This window comes from Lagenorhynchus albirostris, chromosome 2 (genome assembly GCF_949774975.1).
Source record: "Lagenorhynchus albirostris chromosome 2, mLagAlb1.1, whole genome shotgun sequence".
In the NCBI taxonomy this organism is placed as follows: domain Eukaryota; kingdom Metazoa; phylum Chordata; class Mammalia; order Artiodactyla; family Delphinidae; genus Lagenorhynchus; species Lagenorhynchus albirostris.
The window spans coordinates 171,928,797-171,946,126 of NC_083096.1; the positions used below are offsets into that span (position 1 = coordinate 171,928,797).

At 52.0% G+C, this 17,330-nt stretch overlaps 2 protein-coding genes across 2 annotated transcripts in view; both read left to right on the forward strand.

The window, feature by feature from the left end:
* IFFO2 (intermediate filament family orphan 2) overlaps positions 1-4,720 on the forward strand; it is a 49,107-nt gene extending 44,387 nt beyond the window's left edge. Inside the window, exon 9 of the mRNA XM_060141266.1 lies at positions 298-4,720. Within this exon, the coding sequence (XP_059997249.1) occupies positions 298-403 (106 nt within the window). The 3' untranslated portion in view covers positions 404-4,720. The remainder of the gene's footprint in view (positions 1-297) is intronic.
* A 1,873-nt stretch (positions 4,721-6,593) lies between these two features.
* The window catches only part of ALDH4A1 (aldehyde dehydrogenase 4 family member A1), a 32,538-nt gene continuing 21,801 nt past the window's right edge, over positions 6,594-17,330 (forward strand). The window contains exons 1-2 of the mRNA XM_060141267.1: positions 6,594-6,721; positions 16,693-16,786. Coding sequence (XP_059997250.1) covers positions 6,657-6,721; positions 16,693-16,786 — 159 coding nt within the window. The 5' untranslated portion in view covers positions 6,594-6,656. The remainder of the gene's footprint in view (positions 6,722-16,692; positions 16,787-17,330) is intronic.

Genomic DNA, 17,330 nt, shown 5'->3' on the forward strand with positions numbered 1-17,330 from the left:
TTAGGTGATGGGAGTGTAAAAACTGAGCTTGACCCGTGGTTTCTGCTCCCAAGGAGCTCTCAGGACCAAGCAATTACAGAGGCGGGTGCAGGGCGTCCCAATAGGTCTCTATAGCCATGTTCAGCTCCTGGGCTTTGAAGATTCTAAGGCAAGTGGTGCAAGGGCGGGCCTCGGGGCAGGATCCCCCTCTGAGGCTAGGTTTTCTAGGAATGGCTGCTCCATCTTTCCAGCTCTTTGAATCCCTTCAGAGGTCCTCAGGCTGCCCTCTGATGTCCCCCATTCTCTTGTGCCTTCCAGGAATTCACCGTCGCCTAGCTCCATGGCCAGCAGCGACTCAGGAAGTACAGACGAGATCCAGGATGAGTTTGAGCGGGAGGCGGATGTGGAGCCCATGGTCAGCTGATGACTGAGGTCCCCCAGCCCGTGCCTGGTGGTCTTGGTGATGGGGCCTCTGCCCGCCTCTCCCCACGGGGCCAGGAAGTGGGGCTCCAGCCCTCGCCACGCAGACTTCCTATGCCCTCCCTTCTCTGGAGGCCCCAAGGGACCGCTGCTTCCTTCCTTCCTTCCGCCTACCACCAACCAGTGCCCCTCCTCCATCCACCCACCCAAGGAATGGTGCTGTCAATTTCTATTGTTCTCCACATTACAGATACAGACTTCTGTCCGGACGATGCAGTGTTAACTGTGCCTTTTCCCTTAAGCTGAGCCACTTTGAGCTCCAAAGAATTATTCCTAGCAGGTGTTTTTATACAAAACTCTAAGGTGAGGGCGGGGGGGGGGGGGGGGGGGCCCTGGAGTGGTACAATGCCGTTTTCTACCCTCCCACCTGCTCCTCTGATTGGCCAGAAGCTCTGCCCTCCCTCCTCTGCTGGAGTTGGACTTGGGATGGCCCACCTCCCCCCAGGAAGGAGCTGTTGGCCTTTGCGAGCTCTCCAGGCCTGGGAGCTGAAAGAGAGAAAAGATGGAAGGAGGGAGGGAAGACAAATTTTTCTTTTCTTTCTGGATCGAGTGGCAAAGCAGAGGGACAAGGCACTGTGGGGGAAGGCGGAACCTCACTGTGTTTAAACTACTATGCAAAAAACAAAACAAAACAAAAAAAAGCAGCTTGCCTTATACCATTGTGGAAGGTAGGCCCTCTCCTAGATCCCTGGTTTTCCCCTGGAGCTGGGAGGGAGGAAGCTGGGGCGATCTCTCTCGCAACCTCTGGGGGTGAGCACTGACTTGGGAGGGAGTTTGGTCAAGGTCGTTAGTGAGGCCTGGGCCCCGTAAGGCCCTCGGCCACCTGACTGCTTGCTTTCTTGGGACCTCTGTGGGTTGGGGTTGGGGAGCGGGTCTCTTATTGCCCTGATGACTTGATGTTTTCCCCAGGCAACAGTAAGGGGTTATCGATCTGTAATTTCTCTGTGAGAAAGTCTGGAGGGGGCCAGGCCTGGTATCTAGCCCCTCCACCTCGGAGCTGGGTCGGTACCGTCCGCCGCCATCTTGCTTCTCCACGGTGCCCGCAGTGGCCCACTCTTTGGCCACTGGCAGGCATTGGGAAGGGAAGGGGAGGGAGCTAGCGGGGGCTGCTGGCAGAGGAGGTGGTGAGAGGAGGAGCTCGAGTGAGAGCCGTCCTTGTTCTGCTCATGGACATAAGCTCACCTTTTTCCATAATTCACTGATTGACCAGTTGGGGAGTTCAGCTGAGCCATATCTCCCCAGACTTGAGAGGGCCTGAGTCAAAGGGCACTGTGTGGCGGCCACCCCCAGATCTCAGCTTGGGGCCAGCAGAGCCAGCTTTGCTCGTTTTTTAAATTTCTTTTTGGACCCACTACTGTGGGTGTGATTGCTGATTTTTGTTTTTGTTGGCCCAGGAGCTCCCCCTGGAGGTCAGAGGAGCAAAATGTGCCCAAGGACCAGAGCTCCTTGCTACCCACTGCTTGTGTCTGCAGGCAGAGGGGGAAATCTGGCCTTGTGTAGATCAGGCCCGCTGTCTTTTCTCTCCCAGGGTACCAGTGATCTGTAAGGACTTCCTCTCTCTTCCGTTTTCCCCCACCTGTTTTTCAGTCTTAAAATCGTTGTACATAATATTCATATTATATAAATATATATATATGGAGAGAGAGGAGATTGTTAGTGATTGTGTGTAATTTTATTTATCAGAACTTGGTGGCCTTTATTGTGAGTTTTTTCCTTTTTTGTTGTTGTTGTTGTGGAGGAACCTCCTGCTCTTTCCCTGTGAAAGTCTGGCTGAAAGTCTTCCATTCCCAGAATCTCTTATTAGCCAAATAGTCCCTTGTTGGGTACGTGGAGGGACGAGGTTTCGGAGGAGAGATCACCCCTTCCCCTCCTCCTCACTGACACTTGTTCTCAAGGTTACAGGGTTCAAACATATCAGATTATTATTGTCATTATTGTTATTGTTGTTTTAGTTTTAGTTTTAGTTTAACCAAAGGTTATCAGAGCCAGTTGGGCTTGGACCTCAGCTGCTGAAAAGATTTTCCGTTTCTGGGAGGCTGGGAAACTGGCCGCCTCTCAGGCCTCCTCTGCCCAGGGTGAGGGAGGCATTGAATTCCATGGACAGGTAGGCAGAGTGGAGGCCTGCCCCGGGTTTTTCCTCAAGGTGGTGGGAGGGTGACAGACCTATCTTTAGAGTTAAGACAGTTAGGCAACAATGTAAGTATTGGGAGGTAACTAAGGTTACCATGGTGATTGCTGTCCAATGGTATTATTTTTGCTTTCCCCCTTGGATACATAGGATATTTGTCTTTGGGGACTAGCGTACTCTGAATTTATCTGGGGAGTATGGAAATGGCAGGAGCCAGAGTCAGATGTTGGCCAGAAAGATCCATCTTGCTGGTTTTCAATAGCTGTTCTCACTGGGGAGCAAGGACTTGGGGCTGGTGGATGGGGGGACAACAAGAGTGTTAGTGACCTGCCTTCAGGGTGCGATCCTGGTTTTGGCCTGGCTGCCTCCCTCCCCACCAAGTTCTTTTTTGAGTTAGTTGCCAGTGGGCCCCGCTTGTACCCTTGCCATGGGCCCACAGCTTGCCGAGAAAGACCCCAACGCTCGCTGGGGCAGCACCAGGTCCAGTTGGGATGAACTGGTCCATCCTTTGTAAAGATGTAAATACGTAATTTTGGTTTTCTATTTCTCAGCCCAGTGTCATATTGACATTGGTATTTTAGAATTGGTCTCAGATGGGCTCTCCTGTGCTGCCCTCTCTCACTCTCCTATTTTGGGGGGTTTTATAAAAAGAGAGGATTGGGGAGGGACAGGGAGAGTAGCTTCCTTTGGGCTCCCTGGTTGTGGAGCACACACACACACACACATACACATACTTCTCTGAGACTCTGAACAGGGAAAAAAATGATTTGCAAGTAAACACATTTTGTTTTCTTGTGGCAGTATGTCTAGAGGTATCTGACGGGCCTGTCCATCATGGATTTAGCTCTGTGGATGTAGCTCATATGACCTGTGGAGAATCAGACCACTTTGGCTTGGGATGGGGGAGAGGGTGTGGGGCAGGGGATCATATAAGGTGTAACTTAAGCTAAATGTAATCTATTTATAAAGGAAGAGACTCTCATCTATTTTTATGAACTTTTTTTTAAAATCTAGGGTAGGCAGTTATGGTAGCCCAGCATTTTTCTGTGGACAAGATGCATGTTGCTGCTGGATTTAATATAATCAGTACCCCTCACCTGTCTCCGCATCATCACCACCTACTCATCCACACCCACGAGTGGCTTCAGCAGAGTGTAGGTCACCCCTCACCTCATTTCCTTCTCCCTTGATCCCCCAGCTCCTTGGTCCTTGGAAGTCCAGGGGGCTGGGCACTTGTGGGAGTGGGTGGACAGTGGGGAATTCAGAACGGAGGTGGGTGGTGGGAGGGAAGGGGGGCACTAGGTAGGGGACAAGCTCTGCTTCAGAAGGTGGGCTCCGATTAGTTGCTCAAACTCTGGTCTGCCAAGATCCATTGCCAGGTCGGCTGTATTTGGAGAGAGCTGAGAAGCAGTAGGGTGTGGGTGGCAATGGGCTGTTGGTTCACGGAGCCCACAGCTTCCTTGGGGCCTGGGCCTCCGTGGGTCCAAGGTTGTCAGGCAGCTGGAGCAGGAGTGCAAATGCCATGAGATGCCTACAGCCCAGCCCTGGCTGTGCCAACCCCAGGCCAAGGCCTGGGATGCAGTCCTTGCTGTGCTCTTCCAGGGACCTGGATGAGGAACTAGGGTGCTGGGAGCTTCCTGGGTCCTCCACCTTGAGACACCAAGCTCTGGTTCTAGAGGGCACTCTCCTAGAGTGGGGAGTCTGGAAGCAGCCAGGTGGGTGTCAGTAAAGGCAGATTCTCTCTGGAAGGGAATTTTCCATGAGTGGAAGATTTCCAGGCTCTGGGTGGGCTGCTTGTTAGTCTCAGGCTAAATCCCTCACCATTCCCTCTGCCAAGCCCTCAAAGAGATGAGGCAAAGGCAACCCCACCCACAGACCCCTTCGTGGACATTTTAGCATCTACCTGATTTTTAGCCCCATCCAGGGAGACTTTCTATCCTGAAGTCCCATCCTACCCCACTGTTGCTGTTTGTCTGCCAGCTGGGTCTAGCGTCAAGGGGAACGGGGGGTTTATATTCATTGAAAGACTACTGATCCTACCGGAAACCAACCTGTTTACTGTACTGTTGTAAATATCATGCCCTTTATATCCTGTATATTGGCTTCTTTTAAATAAAGTGAAATGTCTTAGAATTGATGGTGCCTTTATTTTTTAAATTAAGGATAAAAAAAATTAAGGATAAAGAGGTGATGGGGAGGGGCAAGAGGATGGGCCACATAACCACTAAAGTAATTAGCTGATTAGTGATCAAATAGGGAAGTTTCACATCACCTGTTATATTTGCATCTCACAATAAAATCTTCGCAAGTAGTTAAAGCAGAAATTATTATACATATTTTACAGAAGGGGAAGAGAGACAGAGAGATCACAGACTGAATAACTGGCATAGCCTGGTTTGGAGTTGAGGTCCTGTTAATCAATCGACCCCATTTCATAAACCTCCTCACAGTGCCCTTGAAAGGCTACCTCCTAGGCTCTGGATTTGACACTGTCCAATATTCTAGTTTCTTTCTGTTAATGGCTGAATTCAGGGAGACATTGACCTGTGTGAACTGGGCCCATGACTAGGGTTTTCTTCAAGGATGAAGAAAAACAGCCACTGCCAATTCCAATTAACTTTTTACCATCTCTAAGACTTGTGCTTAATGTACAAATGGCTCTCCAAACCTGCAAGTTTCTCATCCTTGGAGAGGGAAGGCTGACTGTACTGTGCCACCTTATGTAAGAGACGTGAGCATCGTGAATTTGGTATCTGCGGGGGCTCCTGGAACCAAGGCCCCACCAAGACCGAGAGACGACTGTAGTTTCCTTTCCCACTCCCCATTCTGTTTAAATTCTCCAAAGTGCCTTAAAGAGTGTGCCCTCCTGGAGAAAGGAGTAGCATGAAATAATGAGGGCGTTCTAAGGTGGGTATTATTATCCCCACTTTACAGGCTTGGAAACTGAAGCCCAGGAAAAATTACGTATTTCGCCCTTGTCATAGGGAGAAACCATGATCAGCAACTGAACTCTGACTCCTAAGCAAGTTCTCGGTACACGCTGCTAGAGGAAATATAAACAGATATATTAGAAGGGAGCGTTAGAAAAGCTGTAACAGTACTTTAGGAATCGAATGGGTCCCTAAGATTCCATCCTCTGGAAGACTTCAGAAACCGAGTTTTAAATAACGTTCACGTGTTCATCAGGCAGAAAACTTCCCCGAAAATTCAAATTTTGGTGCGGGGCGCAAAAATAAAGCACAGGAGCAACTGGTTCCGCGTCCATAGGCTTTGAAGGAAAGCCTGAGCATAGACTGGCTCCGGTTTTATCTTTTATTGATCGTAATCTGCAAAGAAGCAGGCTGATTTATCTAAGCGGTAGGCCTCAGGAAGCTGGGTGGCCCCGCGCCAGGCCGGGAGGTGGAGGGCGGCTGAGTCCCAACCAGGAGGCTAGAGCCAGGGGCAGCAGGCTCATTCCAGGGGCTGCAGCCCCCGAGTTGAGGTGGGGGGCTGGCCGCTATGCAGCCCTGCACGGTCGAATAGTCTAGCAGCCACTGGCCAAAGACAGCGAGAGTGGTAGGGCTGGTACTCTAGCTGTCCCTGACTGGCAGACCCGCTGTCCTTCCGCGCCGCCTCACACGTGCCCTATTCCCGCTCTCTTATTGGCTGCTTCAGCCCCTCTATCCCGGCCTAAGGAGACTGCTACATGACCGCCCCTCTGATTGGTCCAGGAGCTTCCATGTATCATTCTGATTGGTCGATGGAGCTCACTCCCTTTTGCCCTCGGCCCCCTTTGGAGGGCGACTGGGTCATACCATAAAGAGAGGAGGGGGAAGTGTGTACATTTCAAGGCTTCTCTTTCGGGCAATTTTGCCCTATGTCACATAACGTCCTTTATCATGCCCTAAAAAGGTAATTATTTTATTAGCAGAAGGTAAATACAGAGGCGTTTCGGTTGAGCCTGGCTTGGAGGACGGATGGGGTGACGTGTTCCCCCCTCCAGCCGAGGTGGTACGCTCAGGGCGGGGCAGCGCAGTAGAGCCGCTCTGGGGGCGAACGGTCCAGCAAACAGCAGTGCCGAAAGCTCAAGATGCTGCTGCTGTCGCCGCCCGCGCTCCGCCGCGCCCTGCTGACTCGCCCGTGGAGGGCTGCCGGGTGAGTGAGTACCAGGCCTGGGGAGGCCCCTCGCGGCGCCTGCTGCCCCGGGGTCCCGGGAGTCGTTGGGCGCTCCCTCGCCCCCGAGCCGGACTCCCTCCCTGCCAGACCCTCGCCGGGTTTCCTAGGGGCTCCCCTCCGCCGGGGGTCACTTCCTCTGATGCCGCCCGACCCCCACGCAGGCCTTCCTCCCATTGCTATACCCTCGTCTCCCAAAGTTCTTCCTTCAGCTAGGGGGACCCCCTTCCCGAATCCTGCTGCGGGGTGGGGGTGTCTCGGTGCCCTGTTGGCTCCCACGCTTAGAATTAGCCGCTTAATCACTTCTCCTTCTCCTGATGCTGGATCTTCGAAATTTGCCCACCGCCGGAGTGCAGTGCCTTCCTCCCAGGACACCTCTATTTTTAGCACACCCCGCTTCTCACCTCCCCACCCTCGGTCTCACATTCAGGACCCTCCCTGGGTCTTCCCTCTCTTTTGTCTACCGGCATTTCTATTTCTCTCTTTTCTCCTTCCCCTTTTTAAAAGTTGTGTTGGGCAGAGAAAAGGACCCCTTTCTTCTGATAGGTGGAATAATAATACTTACGGAGTGCGTAGAACGTGCCAAACCTGTGCTACGCACTTGGGGTATGTGCCTTATTGTGATGATTAATAAATAAGTTGCTACATGTAAAATGCGTTGAACAGTGCCTGGCACATAGGCAGTGCCCAGTTACTATTAATCATGACCATCATTATCACTCTTATTTAAACTTCTCCTGGGGTAGCTGTTATTCCAAATTACAGATGAAGACACCAAGGTGCAGTTTCAGAGCGGAGCTGCCCTGCAAACCCAGATTTGCAAACCCCCGCACTGTGGAGTTGGGTTCCTGGACCCTTGCCCACTCAGCGACAAATGTTCTCAGAGCCCCTTTCTGCCTCTGGGCTTGGTGGAGAAGGTAGGTAGCACACAGATCCTGCCCCAGAGGGGCTCACAGTCTGGTGAGGCTGCACCCCTATGGACCCGTGTTTCTGTCTATCTCCCTTTCAGAGCTGGGCAGCCCCTGCCCCCAGTGTTTGCCTGACCTCTAGGACTCACCAGTTACGTCTCGCCTGCTGAGCTATGCCCTTTCTGAGTTAATCAGTGTCCTAAGGGATGGTGCAGGGGTGCCCTGGGCATGGATGAGTCCCAGCGCTGCTGTGTATTCTCTATGGGGGAGTGGGACAGGGAAGAGGACATGGCCAGGAAGGGCTCTTTTTCCAAACTGAGGACGGGGGCCATGCTCACTACACCCTCAGCGTGGTCCTGTTTGCAGGCCTCTCCCTGCACTCTGAGACCATCCCTCTCACACCCTAGATGGAAGCCACATAGATTTACCTGTTTACTGAGTACCTGCCGTGTGCACGTGCTTTGCTAAACGCTGCGGGCCGGCGGGGGGGTGGGGGGGTGTACCCAGGGGATTTACACGTGGATGGGAGCCTTCCAAGAGTTTTCAGTGTAATGGGGAAGAAAGCCTTAAACATTAAAAAAACACAAAAACCCCTCTAATATCTGGTAGAAAGAAATCCCTATTCTGAAAAAAAAAAAAAAAGCTCATAACAGCAATAGCTATCAAGCAATCAAGTACCATAGGCCTGATTGTGCAGATAAGCCCTGTATTATTACCATTTTACAGATGGGAAACTTATCTGCCTGTTCAGACAAATGTGAGACTAAAATCGCAGTCAGTCTGACTCCAGACTCATGCTCTTAATTACAAAGCCTCCTGAGCGGAGAAAAAGCATTTTGCAATCCGAGAAAGCGTTTTGCAACCAGATCTGCCAGTTCAGGTTACTTCTTCAGATACAGCAGCTGGCCCGCTGCCCCAGACCGGGTTTCCCACCTCGGCAGTGTTAACATTTGAGTCTGATAATGCTTTGCTGTGGGAGCTGCCCTATCCATTGCAGGGTGTTTAGCAGCGTCTCTGGCCTCCACCCACCAGATGCCAGGGCATCCCCCAGTCGTGACAACAAAATAATGTCTCCAGACATTGCCAGCTGTCACCTGGGGGGCAAAATCACTCCTAGTTGAGAGCCATGGTTCTAGAAGAACAGTTTCGGTGTTTGGTCACTTGTTCATTTAGTCGACAGATACTTAGAACACTCCTGTGGCATGCCGTGTCTGCATGTACGGAGAGACAGCTTCAGGACATGTTTAGTGATATCTCTCAGTGTCCTGTACATGAAGCTGAGAAAAACCATCTCTTGGGGAAGTGGGATGGGTGCTGTTCTCTAGTGTTTCCCTTTCTGCCTGGAGTGCCAGGAATCTCAACCAATTTTTAAACATACTCTTGATTGTACATTTTCTTTTTATTGAATTAGTAGGTGTCCATTGTACAAAGTACAGATAAAGCAAAAAAGGGTTACAAAAAATTGCCTGGCAGCTCACCACACAGAGGTAACCACTGCTGTCACTTTGATTACTAGCCTTTTAATATTCCAGGAGTATATATGCTTTAGAAAAATAACATAAAAATGGGCTCCCCTGCAAATCCATTTTTGTAGCTTGCTTTTTCACTTGAGACTTCTCTACCTTATTATATGTCCCCAGGGCCTAGAACTGTGACTGCCACCTGGTAACCCTCAGCAAACGTTTGGTGAATGAAAGAACGATCACGTGATTCCTTACTTGCCAACAGAGATTTATCACAACCAGTCTGGGAGACAATCATGACAAACACCTGGCCTTTACGGATGGCCCAGGAATGGTCACTACGGGCTACCATTTACCTTTTACGTGGATGATGTTACTTAGCTCCTCAGCAACCTATGATGTGGGTGTTACTATCCCCACTTCACGGATTAAACGGCTGAGGCCTGTGGAAGTTAAGGAAAACTTGTCCAAGGCCTTAAGCTGGTAAACACCAGACCTCCCAATTGATTGCCTTTTGTCTCCTTTGGCCCTGACCTGCCTGCCCTTTTCTCTATTTCATTAACTTTTTCATGGGTGTCCTCTGCAAATTCTCTTTGGAAACAGCCAAGATGCACATTTATATATAAATTTAATAAATAAAAGAACTAACCCGGGGGGCTTCCCTGGTGGCGCAGTGGTTGAGAGAGTCCGCCTGCCGATGCAGGGGACACAGGTTCGTGCCCCGGTCCGGGAAGATCCCACATGCCGTGGAGCGGCTGGGCCCGTGAGCCATGGCCGCTGAGCCTGCACTTCCGGAGGCTGTGCTCTGCAACGGGAGAGGCCACAACAGCGAGAGGCCTGCGTACTGCAAAAAAAAAAAAAAAAAAAAAAAAAAAAAAGAACTAAACCGGGCTCATAGGAAGCTTCCAATAAATGTTAATTTTTGTCCCTTACATACTCTTGTATCAGACCTCGCTGGGTGCCGGGGTCCAGAGGTGACTCCAGTTCAGCACCCCCCCAGTGTCAGGGGGCTTGCGGGCTGGAATTCCCCTGCAGAAATCCTGGTAACTTTGGACCCCTCTCAGCCCACCAGCCTGTCTAATTTTCCCCATTTCAAAACCCCCCAGTGCTTGTCCCAGCCTGCCCGCCCCTGGGATGGGCAGAGGCTGTGCAGGGCGGGGGCCTGGTACCTCCCACCATTCCCTGGACAGACTCTGCCCTTTCACTCCTCCAAGCGGTGGCCAGGGCAGTGCCTCTTGCCTGGAATGTCCTCCCCTGGTGAGCGCATGCTCACCCAGCACTTTGTGGCCGTGCCAAGGCAGCTCTCCTTTGGCCCTTCAATGCCCTGTCTGTAAAATGGGAATAATCCTATTAACAGGCATGGAGCACAAGGGTTAGAGATGACGTGACAAGTGGCTTGGTGGGGGCCTGGGACTCTGTGCGCTCTGTGAATAAGTTGAGTAAAAGAATAAGTAGAACCTACAATGATCATAATACTTGCTTCTAAAGGTGTCAGAATCCCCACTCAGGCAGCAGTCGGCACCAGCACACGGACCCTGGGGAACTTGGCTTCCGGTGCCCAGCACCTGTTTGGGCACACAGCAGGTGCTGAACAGTTGCTGTTGGAATGGCCCACAGGAGAGCCCGGGTGGATCCTGGCTCTACCTCTTAGCAGCTGTGTGGCCCTGGGCAGGTTGCTCAACCTCTCTGTGCTGCCTCTTGTTCCCGCGTGGAAAAGAAAGATAATAGTGGAATTGTCTTGGAGAATAAACGAATTCATATGCGAAAACCACTTTGAAGAGTGGCCAGCACCTAGAACACGTAATGTGTTGCTTCAAGCATTATTTTGATCCCCTCCCCCACTAGCGGGCATTGTTATGCAGTGAAAGCCCTGAGCTTCCCTCCCCACCTCAGGGTGGCCTCTTTGCTCCAGTGGGAAGAGAGGAGGTGCCAGCTGGGCGGTTAGGAGGATGAACCTGTCCCATCGGCAGAGGCCAAAGGTGTCTGAGATGCCCCCCATGCTTCTGCCAAAGCGTGTCTCCTAAGTGAGGGAACCTGGCTTCCGATCCTGCGCCGTCACTCCACCAGCTGTGACCATGAGCCCTTAATCTCTGAACCTCAGCGTCCTCCCTGTACAATAGGTGTAATAAGAGTTTGCAGGGTAATATATTTGTAGGGTGGATTCAATGCGCTCATTACTTAGCACTATGCCAGAGGCATGCCGTAAATGCTTCAGAAAAGTTCTTTGAAGTTTTCCAGGGCAGCTCAGCCTGGGCTTCAGGCCCCTCCCTTCTGGCCCTGCCCTGGGCTCTGTACTTTCTCTCAGCTCACCTCCATCACTGGTGCCTTATCTCAGTGATAAGGAGAATTGGTCTTATCAGGTCCCAGATAACAGCCTGGAAGCTGAATGAAGCAAAGACAATTTCCTTTCTAGTCCTCTCCTTGGCCTTGGCTGCCCTGACCCCAGCCGCTGGGGACCTGCATCCAGCAAAAGAACATTGCCTGGGAGTCCCGTCAGTCCCGGGGGCCTGGCGTCCACTTGTGTGTTAATTGTTTTAAAGGTATTTCTCATATGCTTACTGTGGTCTGGGCAGTGTGGGAGCACAGACAATCAGAGCTCTGTAATGAGGGTTGTCACCTGTGAGATGATCTGATAGGGGTCCCATCCAGGCAGGGTGAGGCTGGTATCCCCTGCAGAGGGAGATGGGAGTGGGGTGGAGTGGGGAGACCAGGGTGGCAGGATTGCAGCAGATGAGGTGGGAGGGGGTGGGGGGTGATGGGAAATGAGTCTGGAGGCCTCAGTAAGGATTCTGATTCTTTTCTTTTTTTGGCCGTGCCACGTGGCATGCGGGATCTTAGTTCCCGGACTAGGGATTGAACCTGTGCCCCCTGCAATGGAAGCGCGGGGTCCTAACCACGGGACCGCCAGGGAAGTCCCAGGATTCTGATTCTTTATTGTAGAAGAAAATGGGAAGCCACTAAGTTACGAGCCGAGCACTTACCCTCCGTCTCTCTGTGTTGATCATGTTTTCATGTTAAGACTATGAAAACCAGTAGCTGCTACCTTTTGACCTTCTGCCCTGGGTGGGACGCAGGACTAAGTTTATTCCAGCAGTTTTGAGAGGAGCTTGGAGTCAGTGGAGCCGGAATGACTGTTGTAGTTGTCCAGGCAAAAGCTGATGGTGCCTTGGACCAGGGTGGAGGCCGAGGGGTGGCCTGGGAGCTCAGCCCCTGGCAGCTCAGCCCCTGGCAGCAGCCCCCTCAGTTTTCCCCTTTGTAAATTTCAGAGCTTGCAGGCTCTAAATTTCACCCACTGCAGGCTATGTTTTGGTGTTGCAGCCTACGTTTTGGCGTTGCAGCCTTTTTAGCTCAGATCCTGGTACCTGCCGAGGGTGAGGAGGGGCAGCTGGGGTCTCAGGCCCAGGCCGTGAAGTCCTCAGGTGAGCAGAAGGGGCACCCCGGGTTGTTAGGGGAAACTGAGTCAAATTCAGACTCTGCTGTATGCTTCTTTCCTGAAGCGGGAGGGCTGAGAGCTGCCCTAAGAAGGTTGGGTTGGATTCACCTCTGTGTCCCAGAGCCAGGCACCTGCCAGGTGTGATGAACACATGGTTTGGGTGAGCTGTTTGACCTCATCTGAGCTATCTCTGCATCCTTGCCATGGGGGATAGATATGTGCTGACTGACTGACTGAATGAATGAATGGGAATACAGTCCTGCCTAGAAGGGCCTCGCAGATCCTTGTAGAGGCCCCAAGTCCTGCAAGTGGTTCACGCTGCCTTTCCCTGAGCCAGTGGAAGGGTGCTCATGTTATCCCAAAGGGCACATGAGCCAAAAAAAAAAAAAAAAAAGAAAGTTTGTCAGGCATCTTTGGATTATTTTTGGCTCTAGTTGACTCAGGCTGATCTTTGAACTAGTCTCTGTTCCCTAAGCTACGTTCAGACTGATGGACAGTGGGGCCGGGGCCTGGAGACTTGCCAGGCAGAGAGAAAGCCACGGGGGCATGTGATCCTGAGGTCACAGTGGACCTCTGCCCTGGGGAAGGTCGGGGGAGACCTGTAGGATTTCTGGTTCTGACGTTGCTTGGGAGGGAACAGGGAGAGGAGGGCTGGTAGCTGCTACCTTTTGAACTTCTGCCCTGGTGGGACACGGGGCTACGTTTATTCCAGCAGTGTTTGCTGAGCCCCCAGGCCAGCCCCTGATCCTCGGAGGGTGTCTGGGAACCATTTTGCCTTTGAAAGCCTGGCCTGGTGGAGTAAACATTCTGGAAGACCTTTACAGTTTCTTAGGAAAACCTAAGAGCAGGAAGGGTGAGGAGAGGCAAGGCTTGTCATCCTTACAGTGACCCTGTGCGGAACATGGTGTCACCCATTCTTCAGGTGAGGAAACAGAGGCCTGTGGAGTTTGTAATAATGTGCTGAGGTCTCGAGCAGGTGTGGGGGTCCATCCGGGCTCTGTCTGCTTCCAGAGCCTTTGCTTTTCACACCCGCCAGGACTTGGGGTCAAGAGGGGGCTTGGGTGGCCCCGCTTCTGGCTCCCAGCCCAGCACGCAGGGGCTCTCTCCTGGCTTGAAGAGGACCAGGTGATATCTGATTCACTGCTTTGTGGTGGTGCGCTGCTACTGAGGCCCAGAGAGAGGCATCTGGAACCTTCCAGGTGGTGGGGGGTGGAGGAGTAGACGCCACCCTCCCCTTTCCTGCCGGGCTGTTGAGACCTGTGGCCGCTGACATTTTCTGGCCTCTGCATTCTTCCCCACCGCAGTAGGTGGAAGGGGGCCGTGTGGATTTTCAGGTTTGGGGCACACGTGTAGCTTTGCATTATTATTTCTTCAGATCTCCAGAATAACCCCAGGAGATGGGTGTCTCCGTGTTATACCGAGGAATCCAGCTGAAGGTCACACAGCTCCACAGAGGGCGAAGGAGCCTCACATTTCTTCCTCTGTTTGGGGAAGGGTGGGGCCTGAGGCTTGCTGGCTTCCTTGGGTGTGGTGGGTAGGGCTGGGGTGTACCTGGAGGGAGGGGCAGGAGAAAGCCCCAAGGCTCAGTTTGCCCTCCTGGGCACCCGGCCCCGCGCCCCACCCCGTCTGTTCCCTCCCCTTCTGCTGCACAGGCCCCTTTCTGCTCTTCCTGACTCATGCTCCCTGTTCTGGGCCTTTCCCCTTGCTTGTCCCTCTGTCTGGAACGCTCTTTCCAGCTCTTTTCAGACCTTCTTCAGGTCTCTGACGGAGGTCGTCTCCTCCGAGAGGCCCTCCCTGACCACCCCCGCTGAAGCAGCCCTGCCCTTCCCGTTCCTCATTTTCCCGTCCCCTTGGTCACCGCTGTGTTCCTTTCTTACCCGCGTCCCCCACTGGAGGTCAGCTGCATGCAACCACAGGCCTTGCTGTCTTGGTCACCGCTGTTGTCTCCAGAGACGGAGCAGGTGCCCAGTAGTAACCTTGTAGAATCAATGAAGGATCTGCCCTCACGGCCCCTGGTTTTGTGTCCTTCCTCCTGGCCTCCCAGGCTGGGTCTTTGAGCCCCCAGACCCGGTCTCAGTGAGTAAGAAAAAAAAGTGACCAGTACTCGTAGCCGTTGTGTTTGGATCTCTTGGGCATAAACAACCTCGCAGAAACCCAGCCTCAGACAAGGTCACCGGAGGCCATGATGAAGTGGACAGAACAGGCCCTCTATAGTTTTGTCTAAGCACAGAGGTCACCATGCCACCCCCAAAGTACCAGGCATCCCCCCCCTCGCCAAGTGAGGAACTGCTACTCTTTCACCCCACCGTAGAATTGCCGAGCTTCCTGATCCAGAGCCAGCCCCAGCTTGCTTAACCCTCCCCAAATTACCCTTCTATAACCCAAATCCTATGACAGGTTCTTTCCAACACCTTCATGTCTGGAGGTCCTATGGTCCCCCAGGTGTGTGTCCTCCCTACCTCGGCGACCAGTTATCCGACTCGTCCACCCACGGGTGCTGCCCGTGGGGTGTTGACACCAGGGGAGATAGATCTGGGTTTTTCTGGATTCAAATCCAGGTTTCTCTTGATCTTAATCTAGTCTTTTTACTTATAGGATCAAAATTACCTGATTTCTATCACCGTGCCACTGGCGAGGCCCTTGGGATGCCACGATGGTGTTATCAAATCTCATGTGCCCCCTGTGCCCTAGGTGGGCTTTGTCCTCACTGTTGTCCTCATTTACAGATGGGCAGACTGAGGCCTGGAGGGGAAGTCCCACCACTGGGGTTCCTCCAGCTCTGGAATGCCTGACTCTTTTGTTTTGTTTTTGAAAAATTTTAAGGCTGTACTTACCACTCTTTTCATTTAAGTGTATGTTATTTTGTTTATATACCGTTTTCACCAGTATTAAGACAATAGAATACTGTGTGGCTTATTTGGGACCACTTGTGAACAATAATTCTTCATTAACAAAAAAATTTTTTAATTGAAGCATTGTTGATTTAGAGTGTTGTGTTAATTTCTGCTGTACAGCAAAGTGATTCAGTTATACATATATATACTTTCTTTTCTTAAATATTCTTTTCCATTATGGTTTATCACAGGATATTGAATATAGTTCCCTGTGCTCTACAGTAGGACCTTGCTATTGTTTATCCGTATATCCGTACGGTAGCTCACATCTAATCCCAACCTCCCACTGCATCCCTCCCTCAACCCCCTCCCCCTTGGCAACCACAAGTCTGTTCTCTACCTCCGTGAGTGGAATGACTGATTCTTACCCACCTGTCCTCCCACTCTGGGACCTCCAGACACATTAGGGGTGGAGGCCACTGGTGGGCACTAATCAGTGAGGTCATACAGGTTAAGGTTGAATGGCATCTGCAGAACAAGTTCTTGGAGCTCAGTACCCAGGAATCAGAGCCCATACCCCAACAGCAGCTCTCCCTGTGTCTGTGAACCGAGCTCAGAGTACTCCTCCAAGTTCACGGCCCACCTCTTGGCCCTTCTTGCCCACCCGGAGCTCAGCTCTTTGTGCCAAGGGAGTCTCAGCTGTTTCACATTCTGATGAGACCGAGCTCTGGAATGCCCTGACTTTCCTGCTGAGAGAAAGAAGTAACTCGGGTCTGTTTGGAAGAAAGTCTGCATTGTGGGGAAATAAAGGGAGAATAAGACTTCTCTATGTGCAAAACACTAAGCCATGGTTTTGCACCTATGAATTTAAACTTCAGGCAACCAGGGACTTCTCTGGTGGTCCAGTGGTTAGGACTCTGCGCTTCCATTGCAGGGGGCACAGGTTCAACCCCGGGTCGCAGAACTAAGATCCCATGTGATGGGCAGTGCGGCCGGGAAACAAAACAAAACAAAAGAAAAGAAAACAAAAAAAACTTCAGGCAACCATGTGAGTTTCTATGATGATTCTCACTTGATAGGTGGAGAAATAGGCTCAGAGGACGCAGGTCACATGCCCGAGGACACAAAGTGACAGGATCTGGACTTGAACTTGGGTTTTGGATCCCAAGGCTGGTTCTCGTCCCCCAGTTCTATAGTTGCCCTGGATTTCAAGATGCTGGGCCAACCTAGGACCCCCTGTCGGAGACAGAAGGGCTGGGGCTGGTGGTGGCCGCTGCTGACCTGTCCACCTCTGTTCCCCACCCTCGCTCCCCAGGCTGTGTTGGAAGCACGTCTCTTCCCTGAAGGTGGCCAATGAGCCCGTCTTGGCATTCACGCAGGGCAGCCCTGAGCGAGAGGCACTGCAGAAGGTAATGGGAGGGTGGGGGGCACCCAGTGGTGTAGGGCCTGGGGCAGAGACGGCCTTCAGCAGCCCCCATGATACCTCTCCGTGCCGACAGCCACCCACGCCCTCCTGCCTCTGCTCCCAGCCACGGGAGGAATCTGGGGAGAGCTGTGCATCTGGAGGGGGGTGGGGGACCTAGGAGCAGCAGAGTGGCAACCTGGGTCTCTTTGGGGTGCCAGGTCAGGGGTCATAAGTCCACAGATATTTTATGCCTAAACACATTTTCCCGGGAATTCCCTGGCAGTCCAGTGGTTAGGACTCTGCGCCTTCACTGATGAGGGCGTGTGTTCAGTCCCTGGTCAGGGAGCTAAGATCCCACAAGACGCAAAGCCGCAAGGTGTGGCCAAAAAAAAAAAAAAAAGAATTCTCCCGTTAATTGCCAGTGTTCTAAAATTGTGAGATTTCACATAAATTTCAGACACGGGTTTTTAAATCTTTTCTGTAATGGGAAGACCTGGCAACACTGGCCTTACCTTCCTGCAGGACAGGAAGTGACAGTGTGGGAGCCG